Below are 12,375 nucleotides of genomic sequence, written 5' to 3'. Positions count from 1 at the left end.
AAATTTTTTTACATACGCTCACACTGGGACACTGTATTTTTGAAATATACAGACATCATTGCAGATATGTTAAGACAAAATGCTTGAGTTCTATACTGACTATGACGGTTGCGTAAAGTTTTTGGGTTGTAGAAATTTAAGAAATTTAAGAAATTTAGGATTAAACTGAAGACGCTGAATATGTTAGATACTGCATTGTTGTTTTATGTAGATTAAAATTGTTGTCTACCGCACAGTGATTACAAAATTTAACCGTGTGGGTTTAGGAAAATTAAACTATCATTGAGAAACTGAACTTGCTTTATTTATATTAACATTTTCCAGTTCATACTTTATAAAGCAATGCATTAAAAACTTCATTTTCCATGTCCCTTGCCTTTGCCGCCACCACTGAAAATAAAATAATTATTATTTAAATCAAGTTGTAATTTTTATGACTTGTTTTATTAGGTTATTATAAACTAAATTTGTATTACTAAGTATTATATGGGTGTAAATTATTAAAGAAGGGTGACAGATTTAAATATATTTAAGATTGCGACGATTTTTCTGCAATGGTTTTAATATTTTCTGTTTCGACCTTTGCATTCTCTTAAAAAATATTTATATCACCACCGGAGTAAAAAATAATAATTATTATGAAACTAATTTGTTTCAACACTTTTTCTGTTAATTAAATTATAAACATTCTATTTTACGCGAAGTATTTCATAGGAAGAAGTACATAAATAAAATAAAATAAGATTATGGTTAACTGTTTCACTGTGATTATTTTTCCGAATAAATAGTATTAATAAAAATAATTAAGTACGTAAGTGGCACATTATTTAACAATTTAGTTTTATTAATTTACAATTTAAAAAGGCCCTGACATCAAGTGCCATCTGGTACGACATATGTCAGTATTGGCACCGTCACTTATTATAAAGGTATAAACAATTTGTTTTTCAGACTAACATGTAAAATATGTACACTAGTGTGAAAAAGCTACAAGGGTAGTAGAAAAAATATTAGGATAAATTGGTTATACAGCAGATACTTACCCGCCTCTACCACTTCCGGAGCCGCCACCCCAACTTCCGCTGGACGAAGAAGACGACGATTGACTCCAAGAACCAGAGCCTCCTCTTCCTCCGCCACCACCTCCGCCGCCTCCACCTCCTCGTCCACCACCAGGAGACCTTTTTTGACGACCAAGTACACTTTCGTGGGTAGACGACGTTTGCTCGAAATCAGTGTTCGCGTACTAGAAAAATATAATTTTTAATAATTTTGCCCAAACCTAGTGAAATAAAAAATATTTTTTACTCAATAATTGATATAGCTACCATGAGATACCACCTTTAAAGTAGCAAAAAAAACGAGATAAGTTTATATAGCGTGTACCGCAATAGACACCACATCGAATAGGTGCGTGTAAGGGTTCTCAAAATATTGTAGTTTATTTACTCTGTGTCATTTCTTATGTGGGACACCTTGTATGAGGTATGGTTCGGAAATGCATCGTGATCAAGATAAAGTCGTTAAAATTTTTGAAAGAAATAGTATAATCTTTAACAAGAGGTGAAAATACGTTTCATCCAATAAAGCAAATTGACAAGCGAAATAGTTATTTTTGTATCTAGAACGCGTATCTAGAAAGAAGTTATTTTGCCGAGCGAACGCAAAAGCATTTCCTGTTCGAGATGTAAACAATTTTTTCAAAAACCACTAAAATACAATAGGCATGATGACAGATTTTGAAAAACTGTTTTATGATGTTCGGAAGTATTTGCTATTTCCAAAAAATATCTTATTTTTGTAGAAAACAAAAGGTTTAGTAGAAAAATATTGACATTTTAATTTTAAGTCTAAACTCACGCAAAAACGGTCGCAGGTGTCATGGTGTCTACGTGACGTCACATCTATGTTTGTCAACAGTAAACATAAGGTGCTAATACTTTGTGTTGCAAGATTCATTAGTTAAATAAAAATACAAAGTTACCATAATAGTATGCATTTTATTTACCCTCAAATTGTATTTTGGTATAATAATGGATACAAATTATCTTTCCATAGTTGTCATCAAATGTAACATTAATTATTTGTACTTTTTTATTTGTACTCTAGTTGCAATTAGCTATACCGAAATAATCCTTTTGAAGTACTGTTAAATACATTTGTAGCTGCCAACTGCACATAATTTTTAAAAGTTTTCATATTCGTGGTACACTTAATTTCAATAATACTGTCTTCAGAGATTCCATCAGGCAATCCTGCTATAATGGGATAGTTTTTGCAAAGCATTATACCACATTTCTTAATTTTTTCTGCAGTCTGGTACTTACAGTTTCCCTCACTTCATCCTTCAACATTCTATCACGTTTCATGGCCGATGCGTCTGAGATTTTTCCTTCCATTATTAACGCGATCAGAGTTGCATCACTGGTTTTGCACTGACGAAATTCAAACGCTCATGAGGCCGTCACACTGCCATGTCTTAACTCATGCCAAAAATAGCTTTGATGTTGGTCTCGTCTCTTGTTCAACTTTCATGTCATCTTGATCAGTTAATGCGAGTTTTTTTCAAAATGTGTCGCAGGAATGTTCTTTGTATTTCAGTACCAATTTATGCATAGATAAACTTTTGATCACAAACATAGTGTTTTTGATATTTTATTAACTCGCAATTGTTGAGCCTTCTTTTCTTACCTTCTTCTAGAAACTTTTTCAAATACTTAACTTTTCCTGATTATGGTTTTGGTAACACAAAACTAAGCAATTGGTAGTTGGGAAACACAAAATATTTAACCGTAGATAAATACTGCGGATATTGTCGAAGTACAAATGAAACAAAATGACATTTACATAGATGTGACGTAATTCGCTCTGATTGGTGTTCAACCTATCATGGCGGTTTGCTGTATTTTGTAGTTTTATTTTATAAAAAATGTTATCAATCTCGCTCATAATATAAAAATAAATAGGTTTTTTATAATCCATGAATCATATTTTATCAGATAAATACATAACTTTAGTGATTCTTGGCTACTGTCATCATGCCTATTGTGAATACAATAATTTAATTTATATTTGAAATCGTTTGAACTGTGTTTAATTCAAGACGGTTTAGACGCGGTGACTTTCATAACGATAGCAACCTGATAAACAATAAAAATTAGTTGTTTGAAAAAGTATTGTCAGTTATAATATCACAAGAGCATAGAAAATATTCGATTATACTTCCGAGTCACGAGACGTATTCTGCGAAACACCACGACAGCGTAGCTGGAGTGGTGTTTTAATGATATACGTCGAGTGAGGAGGTTAGTATAATCGAATATTTTCGTTTGCTGGAGTGGTATTCGATACGATTATATAATTCAGAACTTGAACTGAAGCGTTCCATTTATTTTTTTGACGTTTATTGACAAATGTTAATATTTTTTTATTGAGTAGGCAATAATTTTTAGTTAATAAGCTTAAACAATCTTATAATTACTATTCCTTCATTATAAAAACAGAAATACGGTTTTTAAAATTACATGTAGTTTCTTCTTCAAAAGTGACCTTAAAACACGTATAACATGGAATAGTCAACAGTCTAATGTTTATATTTTCACATTAACAATCCGATAATGTAAATTAACTGCTATTTTCAGTAAAAAAAATATATACCTAACCTGAATTATTTTTTTACTTTGGCGAGTCGTATTAACTTAAAAACACTGCTTAATTACTAAAATATATAGAATCTTGCTACTAATTGCGTTTGGAGAATAATATGTATAGGCATAAAATATATATATAATATTACTGTATGTATTTAGTCCATTGAAATGAAGGCTGAACCTCCATTTTTTCCTCTGTCGATCAAACCTGGGCGCAAATATGTTTTCGACCCTCAGGAATCCGAATCCGCAAAAATTTTTGACCTAGGTGATCAGGCAAGGGGTCAAAAGGTCAAAAAACCCGTAAAAAATAAGGTTTTTCGCAAATATCTCGTAAACTACGGCAAGTAGCAAAAAAATAATTGCACCATCGTGTTCCCAGGGAAATTTTACATCGATTTTATGCTATTGCTTATTAAAATTAAATAAATTTATGTCATGTTTTGGACAATTACCAAGCAATATAATGCGATTTCAAATATAATTAGCCTGCAGTTATAGTGGATCTGAATTCAATTGCCAGATACACTATTTTTTTTGCTACTTACTTTAATTTTTAAATGGAAAACCAAAAATAATACTAATGAAGAACAGAAAAAAAACTTTTTTAGAACGAAATACTTATTGCAAAAATGAAATATAGTGCTCTGAAAAATCGACTTGTAAAGCTTATTCTACAAATACTAAAAAAGTCAAAATTTGTATAAACAATTGTTCCCAGAATGACAACTTTTTATTTCTAAATTTTGAAGACTTTTGAAGAATTGAATAATGAATAAAATAAGCCTAGTAGTCCGGGCGAATTAGGTTTTTTTTCAAAAATCGGGCCTAAATCTAATCTAAATAAATTTTAGTGTCATCTAGACACTTGAAGGAACACAGGAAAATTTGGAAAATAATTTTTAACTTGACTTTTGTTAAAGTTATTCAATTGTTAATGAACTAATTTTTCGTGGACTTAATCTTTCATAAAATTTGTTGTAAAAGTTTAAATAATGTATCTAAAAATTTTTTTCTTTCTCGAAGGTCTTTTTATATACATAATAAACAAGATTCCGTTGTAAAAGTTTATAACAGTTTTATCATTTGTTTATAATGATTTTTAAAGTTAACAAAAAATGAAAAATCCGGGAAATGTTATAAATTTTTTTTTTACCAAATGTTTGATTTTACTTGTTTTTCTATTAATATATTGCGTTTATTAACTTAGCTATAACAAATTTATAAACAAATGGACAAGTTTAATATTTTTGAAACATTTTTTTGCTATTTTATTGTCTTGGTAAAATAATGATTTTTAAAAACAAAAATTTTTCTTGAATAAATTTTTTAATTGTTTATAATCGTTTTTTTGATTTATTTGTCATTTAAATTATTTATTAAGAATTTTTTTTTAAATCATCATTTGCTATTATCAATATAATTACAAAAAAAAAATTATTCAAATTTTCATTGTTTATTTTATAACTCAAAAGTTCATTGTATTCCGTAAATATCTTCCAGGCTGCACAATTGGTTAAAATTTTGAGTTTCTGCTCTTACAAAAGTTAAGTGTTTAATTAAAAATAGACAAAATTGAAGAAAACAACAAGAAGAATATAAAATATTGACATTAGTTAGAAAAAAAGTACAGAAAATCCAGAAAATGTACCCTTAATCGTGTGATAATTTAAACAAATAAAAAAACATCGTAAACAAATGGAATAAAAAATATAAAAAAATTTTTATTGAGTAGTCCAGTAGTTACTCTATAAAATTGTCTTAAATAGTGGAATCCGTAACTTCAATAGTTTAAAAGTTTTAGTCATTTAAAGAATTAGATAATGCATTTTTTTATATACAAATGTTTATAAAAATATAACCATTGTAGATATGAAGCAGGTAAAAAAATTCATGTTATAGATCAATAAATTATCTAAAAGATCTACCTGAATGTCAAAGACCGTATCATCAATAATTTAGAAATTATAACAATTTATAAGTTTATCAAATAGGTGACCGTTTCAGCTTTGATGTGATAAAGTATTTAAAAATGCAATAAAAATTAGAAAAAAATGTTATTTACCACTTTGATGCACATAGCTGTATTTATAATTCGTTAAAGTTACGAAAAAAAAATAAAATGAAAATCAGAATTTGTTTATAACAAATTGTTTATAAAATAAACAATGAAAATTTGAATAAATTTTTTTTTTTAAATTATATTGATAATAGCAAATGATGATTTAAAAAAAAATGATTTCTTAATAAATAATTTAAATGACAAATAAATATAAAAATCGATTATAAACAATTAAAAAATTTATTTAAGAAAAATTTTTGTTTTTAAAAATCATTAATTTACCAAGACAATAAAATGGCAAAAAAATGTTTCAAAAATATTAAACTTGTCCATTTGTTTATAACAAATTTATAAACAAATAACGTTAAAATTTTTTTAGCTAAGTTAATAAACGCAATATATTAATAGAAAAACAAGTAAAATCAAACATTTGGTAAAAAAAAATTTTTATAACATTTCCCGGATTTTTCATTTTTTGTTAACTTTAAAAAATCATTATAAACAAATGAAAAAACTTTTATAAACTTTTACAACGGAATCTTGTTTATTATGTATATAAAAAGACCTCCCAGAAAGAAAAAAAATTTTAGATACATTATTTAAAGTTTTACAACAAGTTTTATGAAAGATTAGGACCACGAAAAATTAGTTCATTAACAATTGAATAACTTTAACATAAGTCAAGTTAAAAATTATTTTCCAACTGGGCTGTGTTCCTTCAAGTGTCTAGATGACACTATAATTTATTTAGATTTTTAAATTAATATTGAATACTATAAAAAAATTATTTTGTGTTGCACACTTTGCTTGGCGGCGACGCGACGACGCGGAAACCGCCGCCGCCGCGCGGAGCTATATTTTCAACGTCAAATTAAAATTATAAATAATGGAGCTACAATTCCTGACTTATTTTGCTGAAATTTTCTCCTCTTTCAGGATCTTTTTTGAAATTTCAGCTATCTTCAATATTTTTTTAGTTATAGTTAAAAAACGGAGACTCCCTTTTTTCTCTTCGTTTTTTGTTTATAACAATTGCTATTTTTAATTGCGGATAAATTAAAAAATACTTCTTTCTCTGAATTTAATTCCGAATCCAATGTACTAACAACCATATTTTTAGGATTACAATAACTATTTTTCGCAAAAAAAACTCACTTCTCGACTAGACTAGTGGTTTCCTTCTTATCGGTAAGTAGCTACTGATTTGTAGATTGAAACAGAAATCTACCTGAGCCAGACCAATTTTTAAGCTGTAAATTTATTTTGAAACTACCAAGGCTACAATATAAATAACGATTTTATGTGGGACACCCTGTACGTAAAATTTAATCTTTATTCTTAATAAAGAAAAATTAGTACATATTATTGGTTTTTTATGCGTTATATTTTCGTACTACTTAAGCTTTACAAAATCTTATTACTTAGGTACCTACCTACTTTTAAAATATTACCCATATTTATATATCAAAGATAATATCAGACCATTATGGGTCCCATATTCTGTAAATAGTGTTTTCCGCAAAGACAAATAATTTCAAACATTTAATAACTGAATAATCTAAAGCTTATCAAATAATAGGAATGTTATGTCATGCCACCTGAGTATTTTCAAAGACGCCGGCCGCAGTAAAACGAATAAACAGGTGCAAAAAACGATCAAACCATTAAGGTTTTAGGTACTGAAATCTACGAAAATACTATCTTTTTTATATATAATTCCACATGTAAATATTCTTATAACATTTACTTGCTTAGTCCTACATATAAAATTGTTTACTTTTTATAAGTACGTGAAAATAATTGTTAAAATGTGGGGTTAGGATAATAGCAAACGCATGTTTTGCAAACGCTTTTTTTTAGTTATTATTTTATTTGGGTAAATTTAAACGGTAACCATGAATAAACAAAACATCAAGGATTTTATTTTTGTGCTTACCCCTACTTTTGTTCTACACGTTTTACTTTTAAAGATTTCAGTACCTAAAAACGCCAGAAATTTCACTATTTCTCGGCCAATACAATTTACAATAAACCAACTCTGTGTTTTCGCTTTCATTTTCAAGGGTAGCGACACCTGTGACAGATTATACAAACTAATTATATTTACAAATTCTTGTAGAAGATAGAAACCGCTAAAATTCTGGTTTAAGTATAGAATAAACATGGAGTCGTGTGTAAAATGTTGTCATCTTACTTGAGGACACAAATTATAGAATTGTTAATAAATATTAATCTGAAAATTAAATACAAATGATCCTAAGTGTCCGTTCTAGTGAGTGAAGTAGTTTGGTTATTGTGCCTGACTTAGTTCCGTCGTAAATGCAATATATTGTCAGACTAACAGTATGGTTAAAATTGAGGTACTTTGGGATTTATTTAAATTATTCTTCTGTTCTCATGAGCATTGAAATTTATTTCACTCACTAGCGGGAACCATTGCGAATACATTGATATATAATAATATTCAATTATGTTAGTTTCTTCGACGATTTGTGTCCTCATCTGAAGCTCTGTTACATGGTAAAAATATACATACTAAATCGCCCCCTTAATCAAATTGAGCTCGGAAAGTGAAGATGAGCATTTACCAGGGGAAGTATTGAAAGGGGCACAAAGTGCTGTTTCACAATTAATTAATCCTCAAAAAATCGTCGGCAACGAATTCAAAAGTGGTCGAAGAAAATTCAGAAAGTGTCCGAAGCGGTATTATTGGCATATCTCGAACATAAAATTAATAAAATTAAACGTTCGGCGTTATATTAAAAAGTATATTGAATGCTAAAAAATGTAAATATCAGAACATTTCCAAAGCTAATACCATATTTGAAAAGCAATTCAGTTGGATACCGTCCGAAAAAGTCCAGAATTCTTACGAAAGAGGAAATTGAAAGATTTTTACAAGAAGCACTTGATTACCGATGTCTACTGGAAAAGGTAATGCAAGTTAATGTTATTTGCATAACATTTCAGGTCATTTTAACAATAATTGCTGTTTGTGGAGTTTTGAGAAGAGATGAGCTCCTATTAAAGATTCAATTATTATTATAAGAATTGCCGATTCCAAAACCTCTACTTCGAGATGTTTTGTGATTTCAAGTCGAGACCAAATGAAGATATACCGCAAATACTGTGCTTTACGTCCGGCAGTTACTACAAGTCGAAGATTTTTTGTGAAGTATGTGAGGAAAAAATATGTTAACCAAGTGGTTGGTGTCAAAAAATAAGGAATATGCGAAAGGAAATAGCAAGTTTCTCAATTTGCCTCATCCGGAAACTTATACAGGGCATTGCTTTAGACGTTCTTCCGACACTGTTAGCAGACGCAGGGGCCGATATTACCACCATTAAACGGCATGGAGGGTGGCGTTCTAGTACGGTAGCGGAGATATAGGTATAGAAAATTCTATACAAAATAAAATTTCAATCGCAAATAAACTTGTCAATAATACGTGCGCAGTAAACTTAAACAATTACAGCAGCTGCATCATTGAACACCCAGAACTAAAAGTTACGATAACTGACAGCACTGGATCTGGCATAAATTTAACTCGCTGCAATATCGGCACATTTAATTTACATGCAGTGCAAAATAAACGAAAAAAACTTTGGCGTTCTAGTTGGTACATAAAAGTAAAATACTTTCATGTACCAACTAGGAACTTAGGTGACAAAAAAACTCAATTTGTTAATTGGAAATATAATGAACATTTGAAAAAAAAAATTTCAATTCTTACTCCAAAATGCAGTATTTTTAATATAGTTCCAGAGCGCGTGATAGGTCTGGGACATCAGCATTTTTCGCAAAATTTGATATTTACGAAGTATCTCATAAACGTTGTTAAAAATACAGTAAGAAAAAAATACTCCCGTCAAATATTCACAGTGGTGCATTATTTTAACGCATAATAGAAACATTAGTTTTTCAAATAGGTAAATTAATAATCTGATTGTCACGTTGACATAAAAAAAATAATAAATAGGATATAAAAATTGTTCGAATCATCTGAAAAAAGAGATGAAAAAACTTGAATTGGGATTTACGGAATACACAGTAAAAAATTACAAACTACATTGTGTAAAATTTGCACTAAAATGATTTTGTTGCTGAATTTTAAGCGAATTATTTCAACACAATTGGTGTGGACCCGTCTTTACAAAGTATTGTGTTGATTTTGAGTGAAAATTTACTCAAATTGGAAATAATTTTGAGAATAAACGAGTGTAGTTTCTTTAAAAAACAGTATGGTATTATTTTCAATCTGATAGCAGACACTTCGAAAACAAAGTTTAACCTTCAACGTTTTCTGCTTTTTTTTTCTTTTTGTAATTTATTCGTGCCGTACAATGATAAACAATATTAACATATTTCTCATAGTTACTTTTTGTTTACCTTATACTATTGAGACCAGAAACTTGAAACATTATTTTAACATAATCTAAGGAATTTAAAAATTTTTGTAAATATGTTTTAACTTTAGCCCTTAAAGTTTTTTCAATTTCTCCCTAAAGTGACACCCTAAATAGTGAAATATAATCGAACTTTAAAACAGAAAACATAGCCTTAAGGTAATACAGACTTACCTGAGCTCCTCTGGGAGTGTAACCCAGGACTACTCTTTGCAAAGGGGTAGGTTCTCTGTAATTATCTGGATTTCCCAGAAGTTCAGCGCTATTGACATATTCTTCCTGATTTGGAACGAAAACTGGAACTAAATACACGCTGCCGATTTTTTTTGGCATCACCACAGATGTACCATGGCTTTCAGAGTTAGCATAAGAAAATATGCTTAGCAATAATAGTACTGTAGTACTTAACAAATTCATTACGGATAGATACTGATTTGATATTCTGGAGTGTTGGTTTATATACATGCAGTGAACCTACCCAAAAAGTACAAGTTGATGTAACAAAGAAATATGCAAAATCATAAAAGATCCCCTGATTAAGCCAGAGGCATCATATCTTTTAATAGTTCCAGTGATATGAAACATTACCGATAATATGCAAAAAAATTATATTAATTTGCGGTTCATAAATTGTTGATGGTTTTGTTTACGACAAGTATGTTAATACTATAAGAAAGTGTTAGATACTGTTTTTTTTGAAGAAGTAATATTTTAAATCCATTTACGCAATGTTCTGTACTTTACTTAAGACAGATACATTCGTCAAAATACAGAGATAGTTTTCTGTTAAAATTTGCAAAACGAGTGGAAATCTCTCGGAAAGAAAATTATAAGAGCAATTAAATGGTATAAATCGTAAAATGTTTTTAATTTTATTAGTCAACTAATTCAAATCCAGAGGATGAAAAATTACGTTTAAATTAGATCATACGTTGTTTTTAATAACCTTTTTTATGTCTAACAGTTTTAAAAGTTAGATGAAGATAAATTTAAAATTAAATTAAAATTAAATAAAGTGACACTGTGCTATACATAATTTTATCCGACACATTCATAGAATTTCGTTTTAATAATAAATAAAAGTAACTTAAAATTTCATGTTGTCAATGCCAAAAAAAGTAATTTAACGAAATTAATGTATTTTTAAATATTACAAAGGATGCGAGTGTCAAACCTAAATTGTGTCTGTAACCAAGGGTTGTCATAACTCACTAGTGACTTATGATTTATAACTCATTAGTGAGTTATAGGCCAACCAAAGAAATTATAGTATCATTATACAGTACGCGCCTAAAGTATGGAATAAATTCAGTAAAAAAGAAACAAATTTTTTTTGGGAAAAGTCCTCGAACAGGTCGATTTTTAATTTAAAAAATACATATTATAGTATACAAGGCGATTTTCAACCGTCATTTGTTTTCGAGTAATGACGTCATCGACATTTTTTTAAAATAGCAACCCCCTATTTTTTTTCTTGATTCAGGAAGATCGTTTTATTGTCGATCCGACAGTATTAAAAAGTTGTCATCTTACATAGGAAAGTTTTCGAGTAAATGACGATTGAATGTTAGAAAACCCAAATCAATTAAAATAAAGCAAAAACGTTATTAGTTTAGTTTTTCGAAATGCCTGCAGTTTTTTATGTTTGCGATTTATTTAATGAAAAACATCCAGATCGCGGCATCAGCCAATCAACAGTCAGTAAGAAAGAATCTAAATTTAGAGAAACTGGCAATGTTGTAGACATTCCAAAACCTGGACGTCCAAGCGTTAGTGAATGTCACAAACAGAACATTTTGATAAGTATGGTAGATAATTCTCATAATACTTCACGATTGGTTGCATTAAATAATGAAATTAGTCAGACCACAGTGCTACGTATTCTGAGGAAGGAAAAATAACATCCCCACAAGATTCAACTTGTGCAGGAACTCAATGAAGACGATCCCGACCGCCGCCGCTTACACTTTTGTGAAATTATGATGGATTTATGTCAAGTAAATTAGAGATTTACACCAGCAAATACTTTTTTCAGACGAGGCCACGTTTTGTCTCAATGGTACAGTGAACCGTCAAACTTGCAGGTATTGGAGTCGGGAAAATCCTCATTGGATGGCAGAGACACATACCCAACACCCACAGAAATTAAATGTGTGGGCTGGAATAGTTGACAACAGAATAGTAGGGCCTTTCTTCTTTGAAGGAACCCTTACAGGAGAAAGATATTTAGAGTTTTTACAAAATGACCTTGTTCCA

At 29.5% G+C, this 12,375-nt stretch overlaps 1 protein-coding gene across 1 annotated transcript; it reads right to left on the bottom strand.

Annotated features, from left to right (window-relative positions):
- Positions 1 to 282: 282 nt before the first annotated feature.
- On the bottom strand, positions 283 to 10,571 carry LOC108904952 (glycine-rich cell wall structural protein 2-like). Its single transcript, XM_018707680.1, has 3 exons — positions 10,294 to 10,571; positions 1,044 to 1,246; positions 283 to 390 (listed from the first exon to the last, which is right to left on the bottom strand). Exons 1-3 carry the CDS (start codon positions 10,534 to 10,536, stop codon positions 357 to 359), a joined length of 480 nt encoding a protein of 159 aa, XP_018563196.1. The 5' UTR covers positions 10,537 to 10,571; the 3' UTR covers positions 283 to 356.
- Positions 10,572 to 12,375: the final 1,804 nt, after the last annotated feature.

This window comes from Anoplophora glabripennis, unplaced genomic scaffold (genome assembly GCF_000390285.2).
Source record: "Anoplophora glabripennis isolate ALB-LARVAE unplaced genomic scaffold, Agla_2.0 scaffold98, whole genome shotgun sequence".
Taxonomy (NCBI): Eukaryota; Metazoa; Arthropoda; class Insecta; order Coleoptera; family Cerambycidae; genus Anoplophora; species Anoplophora glabripennis.
This window is presented reverse-complemented; position numbering and strand designations above follow the sequence as displayed.

Excerpts from the sequence above, each read along its gene's own strand:
- LOC108904952 (XM_018707680.1), bottom strand. The coding sequence starts at position 10,536 with ATGAATTTGTTAAGTACTACAGTACTATTATTGCTAAGCATATTTTCT. Across the intron at positions 1,247-10,293 it reads ACACTCCCAGAGGAGCTCAG|TACGCGAACACTGATTTCGA; the intron begins GTAAGTCTGTAT and ends ATATTTTTCTAG. Across the intron at positions 391-1,043 it reads TCCGGAAGTGGTAGAGGCGG|TGGTGGCGGCAAAGGCAAGG; the intron begins GTAAGTATCTGC and ends TTTTATTTTCAG.